This window comes from Zonotrichia leucophrys, chromosome 6, assembly GCF_028769735.1.
Source record: "Zonotrichia leucophrys gambelii isolate GWCS_2022_RI chromosome 6, RI_Zleu_2.0, whole genome shotgun sequence".
Classification (NCBI taxonomy): Eukaryota; Metazoa; Chordata; class Aves; order Passeriformes; family Passerellidae; genus Zonotrichia; species Zonotrichia leucophrys.
Genome location: NC_088176.1, coordinates 29323566 through 29339588, shown reverse-complemented (window position 1 = coordinate 29339588; position 16023 = coordinate 29323566). Strand labels below are relative to the sequence as shown.

At 40.6% G+C, this 16023-nt stretch overlaps 1 protein-coding gene across 8 annotated transcripts in view; it reads left to right on the top strand.

The window, feature by feature from the left end:
* The window catches only part of RTKN2 (rhotekin 2), a 48780-nt gene extending 40498 nt beyond the window's left edge, over positions 1 to 8282 (top strand). For all 8 annotated transcript variants that reach the window (XM_064717392.1, XM_064717388.1, XM_064717394.1 and 5 more), the window contains 3 exons: positions 1231 to 1396; positions 3302 to 3409; positions 5335 to 8282. In XM_064717392.1, the coding sequence (XP_064573462.1) occupies positions 1231 to 1396; positions 3302 to 3409; positions 5335 to 5888 (828 nt within the window). In that variant the 3' untranslated portion in view covers positions 5889 to 8282. The remainder of the gene's footprint in view (positions 1 to 1230; positions 1397 to 3301; positions 3410 to 5334) is intronic.
* Positions 8283 to 16023: the final 7741 nt, after the last annotated feature.

The window sequence follows — 16023 nt, the reverse complement described above, 5'->3', positions numbered from 1 at the left end:
CAGTGCAGGCTCCTGCTGGGCACAGGGCTGCCTGCTGCCCACTCTGCTCTCCTGGCTGTGCCAGAAACCCTCGGAGGAGCAGTGCTGTAGTGGGCTGCTGCTTCTCCAGTCAGCTCAAGCTGCACGTGCAAAGACATTCCCAGGGCTTCTCCTTTACTTCTCCAAATAAAGTGATGTTAGTTGTTTTAATTTGCTCATCATGTTGTGAGGAGCAGCAATGTTGACCAGTTGCCTTCTGGAATTCTTTTAGTTGTGTTTTGGCTAAACTTAAAGCTTTTAGCATTTTTCACACGCACAAAAATCACTGAGTTAGGGATAAGCGGTTTGTTTGTTTTTTTTTAAATTGTAGTAATGCCATAACAAAGAAAGTAAATACTCTGAAAATACCACTGGATCTAGTCTAGAGCAATTGAACCATGTCCCTGAACAGAAGGAAAAATCTTAACGGTGCTGCTGTGTAATATGAGAGCTTTTCTAACTCTAGCTGAAGAGATTTTTTAGACTTGTGTCATACTTCTTGGATATATATACACACATTTAATTATTTCTATGTAGCTTTTCCTAATTAAGTTAAAACTAAAATGTCTATTTTAAAACGGGAAATATTTTTTTTTCTATTAGAGCAAAATCTTATTCTAGTAAAACTGTATGGGTTACTGCTACAAGTGCCCCTTTAAAGATGGCCTAGGTAAGTTTTTTTAAATTTTCCCGCACTATTGTATTACCCTGAATGTCCTGCTGCACTAAGATGAACATTAAAAGGATACAAGTTTGCAATGCAGTGGGTAAACAATGGCCCACAGAAGTGCAGTAGCAGGTGTAAATGGTGGCTGTAATAATGTGCTTGTCCATCTGAATCGTTTGGAGAAAAGGAGCTGCTTGCTGTTATTGTAGATTATTCACTAAACTGCTGTGGAGAAGAGCGAGCACTGTGAGGTGAGCTGGTGAAGGTAGAGAGAAGGGGAACACAGAATTACAGTACATTCTGTAATTCAGACTGAACTGTAGTAATTGTGCTTTATTCCCTTATTTTTCATGTTTTATGCTATTTTAACAGTTTTATGATAAAACAATTTTATAATCAGTTCCTGACATTGGTTCTTTTTTTTCCATTGGGTATTAATCTGAAGTAGACAAAAAAGCAAATTCTACCTTCCTTACACTGTCACTGGCCCTAAGCTGATGGCAGTGTGAAGCAGTAAAGTCACCAGCAGAGTCTGTTGTTCCTAGGAAACCAGGATTCGAGCTGTGGATAAGGACTCCAGCAGAAGAGCCAATAACTTCTCTGTTATCAACCCCGTGTCTGGAGAGGGGGTGACGCAACGTTTTGCTGCTGACAGTAGGGATGAACTTCATCAGTGGATGGAGGCTTTCTGGCAGCACTTTTATGATCTGAGTAAGTGAGCAGTGCTGGCACTGTGCCCTCCGAATGGGGCATTATGTAACATCAAAGGGATCTTTGGGCAATTCGAATTGCAATTGCCTCATTAGCCTTTGTTTGCAGCAACGAGAAGAAATGTGTTCTCTGGGATAATGCTGGGTGGTGGTCGAAGTCGTTGGAAGGCAAATATTTGACTAAACCAAAGTCCATGTTCTTGCAGGAAATCAGAGGCAGAGTATGTCCATCAATCTCAAAAAACTTGTTCTCACAGCAGTGTTCTTGATAATGTTCTTAAAGACTGATAAATTCTCAGCATCTCTTCCTCCTTCCCACTGCAGTGGGAGGAGTCCACCTCTGCCTGGGCACCCAACCAGTGCTGTGCTGGTTTGGTGAGATGCTGCAGCATCAGACCTTGGTGTGGAAGCCTCAGTGCCAGGTGGTGAGGATGCTGGAATCGTGTGGGGCCTTGGCTGGGATGTGGATTCAGCCAGCTCTTGGAAGCAGTCACAAGTAAACTTGGTGTTTCCTTGCTTAGCAATGTTATGGATGAATTAAATTGCAATTTGTTATAACAGGGATTGCTTGATTCTGTTGTAGTTCAAAGGTTTTGGCAGCTCTCATCACATGGGAATATGCTCACCCAGCCACACTCCATCCAGCTGGGCAAATACACACTGCTTACCTGGCTCTGGTAAAAGCTGCACCTCAGCCTTTGCAACAGATGTTAAAGGGTTACCCCGATCCTTTGGCAAACCTCTGGAACAGCCCTGATCTTACATGGCAGAGGCAACTCATTTATTGTGTCAAATATTGTTGAAATTGTGTATTGTGCTCCTTGTTTATCACCAAATCTTTATTATAAAAACTACATAGATTAATTTGCCTGTGTCTTTTTTCTCTGCTTTCTGCTTGACTCACAGATTTACTGAGAGTAGAGACTGTCAGCTTTTGTGCTGCCATTGACAAAGTAGAGTTGCTTCCTGATAGGCATTTTTATCAGGTCAGAAAACAAAACCAGGTCAATTAATGAAATATCAGTCTTTAGTCAGAGACAACACCAATCAAATAATTGAACTGAGGCTGTAGAAACTCAGAGTCATAGTTGTATTTCCAGTCATTTTTAACTTTGATTTACAATGAGAAAAGGCACTATCAATTAAAGAAACACACCAAGCAAAAACTAGGGCATCCTCTTTAAATTATCTGTAGAGCAGGGTAAAAGATCTACTTCTTATTCATTATAGATAGAATACTACCCACAGATTTTTGAGACATTTTCTTTAGATTCAGAAAAAAATGGGTCACTTGGCATTTAAATGCCTTTTTTCTTCCCTGGTTCTAAAATTCTCTTAAAATTAATGTGCTCAGAAAACTTGGAATGATTGGTATGAACAAAGTAATTTTACTGTGTCTTGTTTTCCTTAAGGTCAAAATCTATTAATAGAAAAAGAGATTTCCTTGTCTGCTAAGGGATAAAAGGCAAGTTATCCTCTATTAAAAACAGAATGTTCCTTTGCCATGACATTGTAACATTGCTGTATAACATCCAGCTTGCAGGATATTGGAGCTTGTTCCTGATAACTTGATGAAGCTTCCCAAACCTTAATTTTTTTTTCTTTTTTTCCCCTTGGATTTATACTGTTTGGGGATTTGAAGGCAAATTATGATCTTTAAGCAGCATAGTCTGACAGTAATGCTGGGATGCTTAAATTCCATCTAGGATCTTATGACCTTTTGCTAAGAGAATGAATACAGGGATGAAAATACAAATGTATCCTGAGCATTCCTGCTAAACAAAAGTAAATTCTCACTGTTTAGTATTACTTTGGAGATAGTTTCCTGACACAACCTAATAACTTCCATTTTTTTTTCCAGGCTGATGTGTTTAAGTTCCAGTCATTGTTCTCTTTTCTCTCTCAGGCCAGTGGAAGCATTGTTGTGAGGAACTTATGAAAATTGAGATTATGTCACCACGGAAACCACCTTTGTTCTTGACAAAGGAAGCGACCTCCGTCTACCATGATATGAGTAAGTGGGATTTGCCTTTTCAAGTTGCAGAGTAACAGAAACAACATTGTCTGAATTCAGATGGCTTCTGGTGGTGGTGGTGAAACATTGAGTTTTTCAAGGACAATTCAGACAATGAAAGAGCAACATAACTGCATACCAAGGAGTTGATATTAAATCTGAATTTGTAATAGTGCAAATAATGAATACATTTTTATACCTTGAGCTAAAAAATCTGTAGTCTACCCTGAACACACTCAAAACAGCTGTCACTAGAAATAAACACTCATGCTAGGAGTGGTATACAGCTCAGGAAATGTAAAGGTAAAATAGTCCAGCTTGCAAACCAATTGCATGAAATTAATCTGCCGTTCTTACAGCTATTTGAAGGCTCACCCAGCATAACTTACCTAATTTTTTGGTCTTTGGCAATGATGTTGAAAAATATGCTTGGAAAATCTAGCTAGAGCATATCTGGGACCTGTATTTTTGCAGAGAAAAATGGTATGCAGCAGGATTTTTTAAATAGTTTTGTTACAGAAATAATATTTACAGACTAGGAAAAGTAGGTCACTTGGTTTTACTGGATCCCATGCAGTATTGACTGAGAAACACTGTACAACTCGAAATGCCTGACTGCTTGCTGCTTGGGATGGAGCTGTGATGATGCTCAGAATGCCGTGTGGGTCACTGAGTTACCATGCATCAGAGCACTGAACAGTCAGGTTTTATCTAAGCTGGGAATGCAGAGCAGAAATGCAGTAAATGAACCACACAGAAGCTTTCCAAAGGTAACATGGTAGCATAATTTCACTGATACACATGGACCTCAGTGAGGAGCAGAACACAAACTCCATTTCACTCTTAACACACCATTTTTTCCTGGATTATAGACAGTTTTTGTAGCACCCTGTACCCAGCACTGGTGAGTCACCTCAAATCCTGTGCTCAGCTCTGGGCCCCTCACTGCAAGAAAGACATTGAGGGGCTGGAGTGTGTCCAGAGAGGGGCAATGGAGCTGGGGAAGGGTCTGGAGCACACAGGAGATGAGGAGGGCCTGAGGGAGCTGGGGCTGTTCAGCCTGAGGAAAAGGAGGCTCAAGGGGAACCTGATGGCTCTGTACAAGTACCTGGAAGGAGATTGGAGCAGGAGTGATAGGACAAGAGGAAACAACCTCCAGCTGCCCCAGGGGAGGTTTAGATTGGATATTAGGAAGAATTTCTTCCCAGAAAGGGTTGTCAAGCAGAGGCACGGGCTGCAGTGGTGGGGACACCATTTTGGAGGTATTTGGAAGACAGATGTGCAGATGTGCTGCTTAGGGACATGGGTTGGTGGTGCACTTGGCAGGGATAACAGTTGGACCTGGTGACCTTTACAGGCCTTTTCTAACCCACACTGTTCTGTGACTCTATTGAAAATCAGGTACTGCTGCTGTTTGAGGCTGGTACTACTGCAGTATACATGGAGAACTCAGTAAGAAGAATAAGAAATGGAGCAAGGCAGTCCTGAGGCACATAGAGAAAAAGGATATATGTAAAGATGTCCCATTTTCTACAGGCTGGCAGCACAGGACTGTTTAGTCAGACTTTCATGGGCCTCCTGTGAAACAAAATTTTCAAAGCATTATACAACAAAATCTATTTAATAACTAATACATACAGGCTTCCCTGTAGTACCTTATTTTTTCTTTTATTTGGAAAGAAATATCAGTGCCTACCCTGCTGCCTCAATGCCAGCTGTCACAAAAATAATTCCCTCCTGTCACCTCAGTTCTCTCTTGGATAGCATATGTAACATTTTCCATTTCATCCATTAATACTCCTAGTTCAGACTTAGTGAGACAGTTAATACAGGTTTGTATTCTGAGTAGTAATAAGAAAATAGATAGAAGCAAAATCATTGGTGGTGTTTTAATCTGGGTTAATTGCTGTCCCTTAAAATTACAGGCATTGATTCTCCAGTGAAACCTGAGGGCTTAGCTGATATCATCCATAGGAAAATTGAAGAGAGCGATGGTGAGTTCCTTCTTGGCCAGCAGCAAGAGCCTGCATCTGCCCTGTGGGCGTCACTCTTTGATGGAGCTCATGAGATGACTGTTCACAAAAACACGCATCCGGACCCCCAAAGAGATGCTACCAGTCCCAGTGACAGCAGAGGAAAGAAAAGAAGAGCTCCACCTCCCCCCTCTGATAAATCACCCTACAGTGCAGAGGCCCAGGTGAACACAGAGCAGCTGGGCAAGGAGAACTGGGGGAAGCCTGACCACACACCTGCCAGCAGCTCCTCCTTTGGGTCAGTGTTAGCTACGAAGATGCAGCAGCTGCAAACCCCCATTGCTCCCCCTCGCAAAATTGACCTTTGTGGGCAAAGCGGTTTAGCTGGCCTGGGGAATCCTGCTTCTCTGCTGAGCAAGAGCAAGTCTGAAACCAAACCAGTCCCAACCCCTAGACATAAAGGCATCACAGAAATACTAGACCCCAGGTCCTGGTTGCATCCATAGGCATCATATTTAGCTTAGAGAAGTCTTTGGAATTTAAAGTTTCTCAGCCTTCTCCTAATACCCTTCATTAAAAGTAGATTTTAGCATTTAGCTCAAGTGTTTCCTGTGAGCCAGGGCATTACTGCTAGCTGCAGTCTCAGCTGTAGTCATTAGTGCTCTATCTGAATAATTGCACTAGAATGGGGGGGTGGTTCTCTGTCTGGAGTAACGGTGCTATTTCTGAAAACAATAGTTCAGTACTTTCCTCTTGAAAAAACCACAGTGTTCAGGGTAAGCTCAGCTGTCCCCACAGCAGGGATGTTCCAGTGCCTCCTACCAGTCCCTCAGCTTAGCCCATCCACAGCTCCTCAGAATACTCAAGTGGGAATTCACACAGATTCAGCACAGATCTTGCAAAGCTGATTTTCTTGGGCGCCATGCTTGCTGCATCGTCTCCATCCCTTGCTGTTTAGGAAACACTGCCTATATGGTAATCGAGTATGAAAAGCTTTTGTGCTGTTCTGAATGGCTCTGTAACTCCATACACATTTCTGAGGCAGTTCCCTCAATTTAGTGTGGGATTTCCCAAGTTCCTGCTGGTTCATGTGCAATTGGAATGGACCAGAATTATCTGTCTTTGAGCAAGGATATGATCCATCACTGCTGGTTTATTTTGGGCTAAGACAAGCATTCAAAAGCAGTTGCTTGGGGTATGTGCTCATCTTAGGGTTGTTTTTCCTGCCAAACGTGGGTCTGTACCACAGCTCTCCTTTGTGGAGCCTCTCAGCTGTTCCTGCTGGGGAGCTGCTTTGTAAACAGGCACTGATACTGGTAACAAACAGGGCTTTGCACCACTTGTTCCTTCTGCTGTAGCACAGAATAAGCACTTCAGGTGGAGATACTGAACTCTGAGATTCTTTCATCAGCCTGTTCACTCCTGTTTCACTTCTATGAGAAGCACGGGTTGTTAGGGCTCCTGTGGCACCTACAAAGCATCTACTACATAAGAAAGAGCTGTGTTCTCTTGGATCCACAGCTGAATACCCAGCCATTTCCTTGGCTGATGCATTTGTCTCAGATGCTGCAACTTATCCAAGGGCAAAGGTCTGCTTGCAGTTCTCCCTCTGGAGACTTGGTGCTCAGACCTGTGCTGAGAGGGTCATATCAGTGACTGTATACATACAGTTCATTATTGATCATTTTTCCCCCAAAATGTGGATGGCTCTGGGAGCTTTACCATTTCTCCATAAGATACTGTGGGCATGGTTGGTTGGTGGTTTTATTTTATTTAATTTTTTGTCTTCAGCTGAGCTCTTGGCTCCACAGTTGTAAAGGTATCTGCTGAATTCCCTCAGTAGTTCATTTGGGATGGGGTTGAGAGGCAGGTTTCATTTACAAATCCTTTTGCAGGATTAGAGCCCTTTGTTCTAGAATGTCCTTGTTCATTCTTCATTTAATCACGTTCCATTTTCCCTCTGAAACAACCATAATCATTCTTACAATAAATCATGCTGTTACTTAAGTGGATGGTTTGTGAATGGCTTATAAATAGGAACAGAAAAACTGAAGAAAAACTACATGATTATGTAAATCAGACAGTCAACTAAGTGGACTGTGCAACTCTGAACAAGAAATGGGAAAAATTGGGAGGGGGAGAAGAATATTTTCCAAAATGCAGCTGCAGTTTATTTAGCTTTAAATCTAGCCTTAAATGTTTCTGTGCTCAGAAAGAAAAAACCACCTTTTCTTGAAACCCCCTTTAATTTTGTAGCTGTATTTTTAAAAAATCTCATAAATATATAAGGATAGAAGGCACCATAATGAGGATTTATTTTTACATTCAACAGACCATTGAATTTCAACAAGCTGTTTCTCTATTAAATTCAGTGGCTTTGTTTTGAACTGAACATAGGTATTTTAACAAGGCATTTAATATTAATTTGAAGGCTTCAAGTGATGAGAATTCACTCATACCTCCTGTTGCAATACTTAATTACCCCAGGTACATTCTTCACTTGATTTTCTATTTGCATTTCTAGCTCCACCTTAAGTTATTTTGGTCTTTTTATGCATTTGATTGCTTATATTGATCTCTGTAGTATCAGCTTTTCTAATTGCCTGTGTGTAGTTATAAATCATGATTATGTCCCTTTTAACCTTTTCTCTGATGAGAGTGAATTCCTTAACTTTCCTATGGCAGTGGATGTTATCCAAGACTCCAAGCCTAATTAATCTTCACGTTCCCTGGATTTCTCATGTACAGAAGTATTTGTAAGGGTGACATCTGCATTAGATGCCACATGTCAATAGTGATCCATCAGGACTGTACAGAGCCAGAATGTGATGCTCTTGCTCTGATGAATATCTCCCTCTCTCTTCTCAAAAACTGCATTATCTTTTCTTTTTTCTTTTTTTTCTTTTTTTTTTTTTTTTGTGGAAGCATTGCCTTGGATGCTGACTGTTATGGGCCAATTCCTCTTCAGAGTCTTTCTCAAGAATGTGGTACATCATCCTCTTATTATCTTGCCTTATATATTCTTGGAAATACAGATAGTATTTTACCAGCATTAAAATACTGCTCCTGAAGTGATCCAGATTGCTCTGTGTAAGTGACCTGTCCTCATTCTTTACCACTCCAGCAGTCTGCATGTCCTTTGCAAATTTATTGCAAGTGATTTTTACAGTTTATTCCAGATCATTGATTTTTAAAATTGAATGCAAGGTATGGTTTGTAGAGAGAGGTGATAAGTTTTTATTACATCAGTGACATGGGCAGGGGGTGGGGAAAGCAAACAGGCAGGCCATTGAATTTCTGTCCCTTTTATCCCAGAGCTTTTAAAACTTTCAGTAAGATGGCAAACAGCTAAATTTCTTGCTGAATCTCTATTAATACTGTATCTTGACATTATTATTATGATATTTTAAAGAAAATTACATGTTCATCACTTTTTCAGAAAGTTACCCAGGGTTCTTGTGGGTAACACCTCAGTGCAGGTGTCTCTGCAAGCCATGCTTAACATATCTAAGAGTAAAATGCAACCTGTTGCTCAAGACCTATTCTCCATGAAGCTGTGTTGATATTTTCTATCTATCCTTAAATTAGGCTCATGTGGGCCAGTATGATACTGCAGTGACCACCACTAAGCAAACAAGGGCATTCATTATTCTGTTCATCTGCTTCAGAACTACATAATCCCTGCTATGAAGAGTTGATTCAGGTTTTAGTGTTTGTTGTTACTTTGCCTTCTTTCCCCTGCCCTGTTCTGTGTTGCCATTGGTGCCTTTGCATCTTCTGTGAAGCAAGTTGGTTTAACCAGTAAAACCTGCAGGCTCCCAGGAAACACAGGAGAATGTAATGCTCCACCATCTTAGCAGCTGCATTCAATGAGGATCCTTTCATTGCATGGCTCAAAATATCAGGGATCAGAACCCAGAAGTGCTTTGGCAGATTGCTGCTGGGATGAGGCTTGGAGGACCTGTGGCTGCTCCCAGCCCTTGTGTCCCATTCCCCTGGTTCACATCTGTGTAGGCCAGCTGGAATGCTGTCCCCTGCCTGGGAGGTCCATTGAGAACCACTTCTGCCAGGGTGAATGGCTCCAGTGATCCAGTGCAGCTCAGGGAGGACGCTGGTGGCACCTGAACCACACGTGGGACTGGAGACTTCTCTGAGGAACGGGTCAGGCCTGCTCTGGAAACTGTACCTGCTTGTTCTCTGCTGGCATTAATTAATGTGCTTAAAGCCAGAATTGAGTGATCTGATGCAGTCTTGAAGTGGGGGAGACAGAAGTCAGCCTGAACTATTCTTTTAGGAAGTACAACTTGAAATTAATTGCTAGTTCAAACTTGAATATAAATTTCACAGAACATGAACTTCTGAAATATTGACTGAACAAAGCCTTAACTTATTAACTTTTTATATTTACCTAATGTCTTCAGCTGTTCACGTGGTGTTGGAATGGTAGATGGTACTTTCTGTGGTTTTAAAGGCATTACCTTCAAATGCTTACATTTTTACTAGAACTGTGGGGTTTTTTCCCATGGTAATAATACTAATAGTTATTTTATGGTGGCTTGTACGTATTTGAAAATACTGTCATAGTATTCAGAGTTGATTTCTAATTAATGCAAACTGCCTTAATAGAAAAATGGAAATTTGGACACTAATGTATTGTGAAATGTTAGAACAGAAATCTTCATATTTTGCTGCTAGCATATTGTATTTCTGTTAAAATATGCAAGTGAAATTAAAAACGTTTCTAGAATAAAAGGTTTTTGGTGTAATTTCTTTCAATCTGGAGCTACATTAAGCTTTACTCCAGTGTATAAGCCACGGCTGATGGCTGCTGGAAAATGAGAGCTCAGGAGTGGCTCCTTTTCCCTTGGGCCTGCCATCAATGTACCCCTGCAGGCTCACACTGACAACAGCAAACAGTGTCAGCCTCAGGTTTCTGCCCTGCATGAAGGGAGGAGAAGCCAAACTGGCTTTCATCAGTTAAATCAGTGCTCCCTGCCATTCACTGAATCCAACAGACACCACCCTGAGTGAGCAGGTGAAGTCAGAAATGTTACCAGATGCACCTCTTCTCCACAAATGTGCCAAAACAAAACACCCTGGTTTAGCTTTCATCTTGCTTCTCTCATAGTCAGGGAGGAAAAGATGCCATGGCACAGATTTACATCTTGCTCTCTGCCTTGTAAGGTGGCTTCATAAATAAGCCACTGACATCCATTGATTAATTAATTAATCCAGCCATTAATTGTTTTCCTTTCCCAGGCACCCTTGTGCTGAAGGGGAGCTCTTGCCCACCTCACCAGCTAGAGCTCAGTGTGACACTGCTCATTTAGAGCTAACTCAGCTGCTCAAGTAAAGTGTTCTTTTGACCCAGTTACAAAATTACTGTAATAAATGCAAAAGGAATTGCTAGACACTTTAATTTTGGAATAAGAGTCTATGAAAAAAACCAAGTGGGATTGACAATTACAAGTCAGGACAGTGCAGCTGAGTGATTTAATGAAAATTGTGCTGCAGCCAAAGCTGCTGCAGTTTGCTTTAAGCAATCATGGGAATATGATATGATGCTCTCTTCATATAACCATTAGCAAATGGTTAAACTGTAATTGTTCCATATATGTATTATATACTCACAAAAAACCCCAGTTTGTGAGACATCAAAATAAATGGCTTTTTATGAGGAAAGAACAATCTTTCAAGATTTTTATATCAAGATAACTTTCTAAATGGTTTTTATGTACATCCCAAAGGGAGAAAATTTATAATAACTAGTGAAGTGTCTTTTATTCTGTTACAGTATTTCTTCACATTTCTATAAACTTCTTGCAAAATAGCTACAAAAAGACATTATTTATAATATATGTTGTTTCACCTGAAGGGTTTTTTGCAGCTCTTGTCCAGTGTTTGGTAGTGATACAGGAATGCTTGCAGAAGAAAGTCATTTCATCCACAGCCTCTCCCCAGCCCTTAGTAATTACAGGCTGTTTAATATGCAGACGTGGGAAGCCTTTTAGTCTGTCAAAGTTTCACTTTATGTCTCTGTCTGGACATGAATTCAGAGTGGCAGTTAAAAGTAAAAAATTGTATTCTTTAATTTACTTAAATTTTGGCATCACTGCTGTCTTGTAGCACTTGCAGCTTGATGATATGCCACAAGAGTTTTCTTTCCAAGCTTTAAAATTTGTGTATTCTTTTGCTAAGAAGGAAAGGGTCAGCAAGTGTTCATCACATTCCTTTTTCCATCACTGACTATAAAAGTGGTTCCAAATACAAATATCATTGATTAAGTTTTATCACCCTAAAGGAAAATGGTCCCACTCTTTTCCATCTTTGTTTGGATTATATTTTCCATTTCCTAATTAGTGTCTATTTCAAAATCCCACATGTATTTTGATGATATCTTTCTTGAGCTGGGTTCCCAGAGCTGAACACGCACTACTCGCTCAGGGGCACTCTTGATTTACAAGAACAGAATATGTTCATTAATATTGCCTCCATTTTAGCTACTCATTGTGCATTAGCAAAAACCAAATCAAAATATTTCTATCACTCTGTGGCCAGAAAGGTGTGTGCCTAAATAAAGATGTAACTTAGGCAAGGGAAGATCTCAGTGCTGTCCCAGTGAGCTTAACATCTCACCAATTTCTCAATAGCAGGAAAAATTGTTCTAACTGTGTGGCTGGCACGAGTGAGCTGCTTTGTCCTCACAGCATTTTTTTTCAGATGGCAGCAGCTGCTTTACTTTCTTTGGTTTTGAGTGGTCATTACTCCTCAATCCAATGTCTGCACAAAAGGGTTGAGAGCTTTTGAAATAAACTGAGAGCAATTTAAGTGACCTTCCCATGACGTGGATGGATCAGCTGGAGTGGCAGCTGCCAAAGCACTGAGCTGACAGATTCTCAGCCTGTATATTTGGCTGGTAAGAAAACAGAGAGCCTGTGGCAGCTTTGCCTTTCTTGTGAATCCAGACCTAGGGCCTGGATGTAGAGGATGAGAATGCTCCTTTATCACACAGCATGGGACACCTGATGTGGGGCACACCAGCTCTTCAAGCATGGAAAAAACTTTGCTCAAAATTAGTAAGAGTCTCAAATTTTACTAACTAAATGGAAAGCTTTTTATTAAGGACAGATCCTAATAACGGTATTCAACACATGGCTTCAGGTCAAACTGGATTTAATACACCATGCATTTTATAGATCAGGATTTTTCTATTATTTTAATAAGAGTTCATTTGTGTGTCTAATAATACATCACATTTTACTCATGACCTCATTAGGAAGATTCTTAAACATTTGCTTGATCATTATCCTAAAGAAGGATAAAGGTCTGCTGTCTTGGGAACACCTCAGGTTTAACCCAGCTCGTGCAATGGCCACTTGAGCCTAGAGCCTGATGTACACTCTTCTGTTCATTCATTTAAAATATCGTATAATTCCTTGGCAAGTAAAGTTAGTGATTTCTAAGCATTAATATGTAACCTGCTATTTACATTTTTTGTAATTATAAACCAGAACACATGAGTCTTCAGCTACTCCACAGCTTACTAGAATGATTAATACAAGCTTCAGCAACAACTTGTTTACTTGCTTCTTTCTACATTTCCTTTGGCAGGGCAAATTCTGTCAACCATATCTGCAAAATAAAAAAAAAAAAAAACACAAACCAAAAAAAACCCAGGAAAAAAACAGAAAAAGGAAAAGGAAAAGATAGAGCCAATTATTTAGTTAGGCTCTATCTGTCTCATGTTGAAGCATTAAAGAGAGCCAAGGGACTGCTGCAAAAACAATTATTAGAATCAGGGTATATACAAGTGTATAAATTCAATTTGGGCTCTCACTGATTTTAAAGAGTCAAGGGAGGGGCCACAGTTCCTCTGCCCCTCACTTTTAAAGATGATCCATTGTGACAGAAGTTTCCATCACACTTTTTGAGGCATTAGTCCTTAGGGGTGTTTGGTTTGGTAAATAGTGCCATGTTCATGAATGACTTCAATACCACCATCCTCACAGACCCTCTGAACTTGGGGCATGAACTTGGGAAAAAGAATTCTATTTCTTCCCATTTCTAGAGAGATGATGCTAGCAAACTCTCAGCAACTTTTAATGTAAGCAGTTTTGAAAAGCTGACTGTGTTACTAATTACATGTGACCAAAAAAGCCCAATCAGGATGTTTTCTGAGAAGCCACCTGGGCAACTTTTTCAGCTTTTTATAATGACATAATATTCTGAGAAAATATTGTTTAGTCCTTGTTCTTCACTTTTGAAGCCCTTTACTATAGAGAATTTTGAATCTTTAAGCTCTCCTTCCCTTTCCAGTGTCACTGTCGGAATTAATCTTATCTGGCAGAAACATATTTCATCTCAGCTGACTTGCAAAGCACACAAGGCTACAGCAGTTGAGAGCAGGAAGCATGGCTTGGGCTTGGCCAGGGTGCTGCAGGCTGTGACTTGTCCATGGAGCAGTTTGGGACTGTCTCACGTGGGACACTCTGGTTCTCCTCATGCTGAGAAAGGAGCAGCAGTCACAAAGGAGCTGGAGAGACCAGAAACCCCTTTCCAGTCCATGCCTTCAGAGCCTTCATCATGCTTTATCAGCTATCCCACTATTTTCTACAGTGCTCTAGTCCCAACAAAGTAACTCAAGGTACAAGCTGTCCTGATGCCCTCTGGGACATCTGTCAGGAGGGAATGGCATTCCCCAGTATCAAGGTGCACCAAGACAATTTTGCCCAGCCAGGTCCAGAGCTGAGATCCCCACATGCCTTGTTCTGCTTTTAATCCCACTCCAGTACAATCACAGCAGCTCCCATTGGGAGAAGGTTCTAAAGTGCTTTATAATCATTAAACTTCACAGTACCCTCTGGGTTAATTATCTGTATGGCAGGAGAAGCCATCCACAGAGGTTACACATATGAGATATCCATGTCAGCCTTTATAGACCTGATTGTGCTCAGGTTTTTGGGCCCATTTTAGCAGCATCCTGATCCTATAATCAAATTATATGTATAAGTTGTGGCTTTGATAAAGTAAACATAAAAGAACAAACAAGCAAATGAGCTTTTCTACAGCCTCCTCCTCCTCTGAGTGCAGTGCTTCAAGGTCCTCATGGAGCTCTCCCTGGAGCAGGGCTGCAGCTCACCAAGCCTCAGCCCCTCCTGGCACTCTCATTCATGCATTCTGTCAAACAACATTTTCTTTGATTTTTTATCAAGATCTTCTTGACTGAGATCTTCAAAGCAATTAATTCAGTGCTCCATGATTGCAGCTGCTGAATAATTGTTTGTTAGAGCATTTTCTTTCCCAGGCAAGAGATGTAAAGTAGTTGCTCCCCTCAATAAACAAGTTGTCAAATGTGATTAGTTAATGGACCTGTAATCATGCGATAGCATAAAGGTAAGGATATGGTAAGTGTGATGTGAAAATGCATATTTAAATTAAAGCTATAGGGGAACATTTTCCCATAGGAACTCTTCCTATCAATGCTGAAATAGACAATTTACTATTCACAATGATTAACTGTAGATCATTAATTAAAGAAAACAAGAGATTAGTCATCAAGCATTTCAAATTAAAGATGCATTGATTGTTTGAGTTACTTTTAGGTCTGGCCAGGAGAGCAGGTCAGTGCCCAGGTCCCCAGGGCTGAGCCAGCCTTCCCATATAAACTGGCATGAAGAAGTAAAAGCCTGTTCAAATTAAGGTCAAAAATGCACCAGCCAGTATTAAGCTCTCAGAGCCTGAAATGTGATCCTATGTTCCTATTGACCAGCCCTGTAATTTGCCACAGTGTTTCTGGTCAGACACATTAGGAGGCAGAAATGGAGAACCCAGGCTTGTGGGGAAGAGGGAATGTCATTTTTTGGCAAGTGAATGCTAAATTCCAACTTAAATGCAGTTACAGAGAGAATGTATTATAGCTAAAAAAATCTAATTAGCTCATTTTTATCTCTAAATAATAAATCTATCCTTCTGCCTGCCCTTTAGAAGAAATCTGAGACAACCCTGCAGTGGAATCTGTGGAAAGCAGAAGCCCTGTGCAAAAGAATCTTGCAAGGTTGGGGGTTTTTCCTTCCACCCTCCCTTGGGAACTGTACATTCAATGGTATCATTTCCTAAAAGAGTTTTCCTTGACAGAAAAAGCAAATACTTTTATTTTTGTTTTTGTTAAGAGCTGTATCTATTACAGAAATTTAATTCTCCATTTGGGAATTATAAGCAGTAATACAATAATAATAGTTGTTGGTTACCACACGCTTATTTTAGACTATTCCAGGCAGCTGCCTTCTGCTTTTTGTGCAATCTCTTAGCATTAGGCTCCAATATAAAATAAATTACTCTGAACTGCCTGCCAAATTTGACTATTCTTTTAAAATCAAGTAGCTGTTACTTACATTATGTAATAGCAACAGGGATAATTTAATTACCAAGTCACGTATGAAAAACAAGACTTCAGCGTGCAACCTTCAGGAAATGAACCACCTGACTGCTATTGAAAAGGTGATCAGGGTACATAATTGTGGGACACTGGCCCTGTGAAGGCCACTGCAGCAGGGATGTGCTGCACAGTCAGAGGCTGTGGGGTCACTGCTGCTTCTAGCCCAAATCTGCTGGCATTCTGTTGGCTTCTTGGAGGCAAAGCTT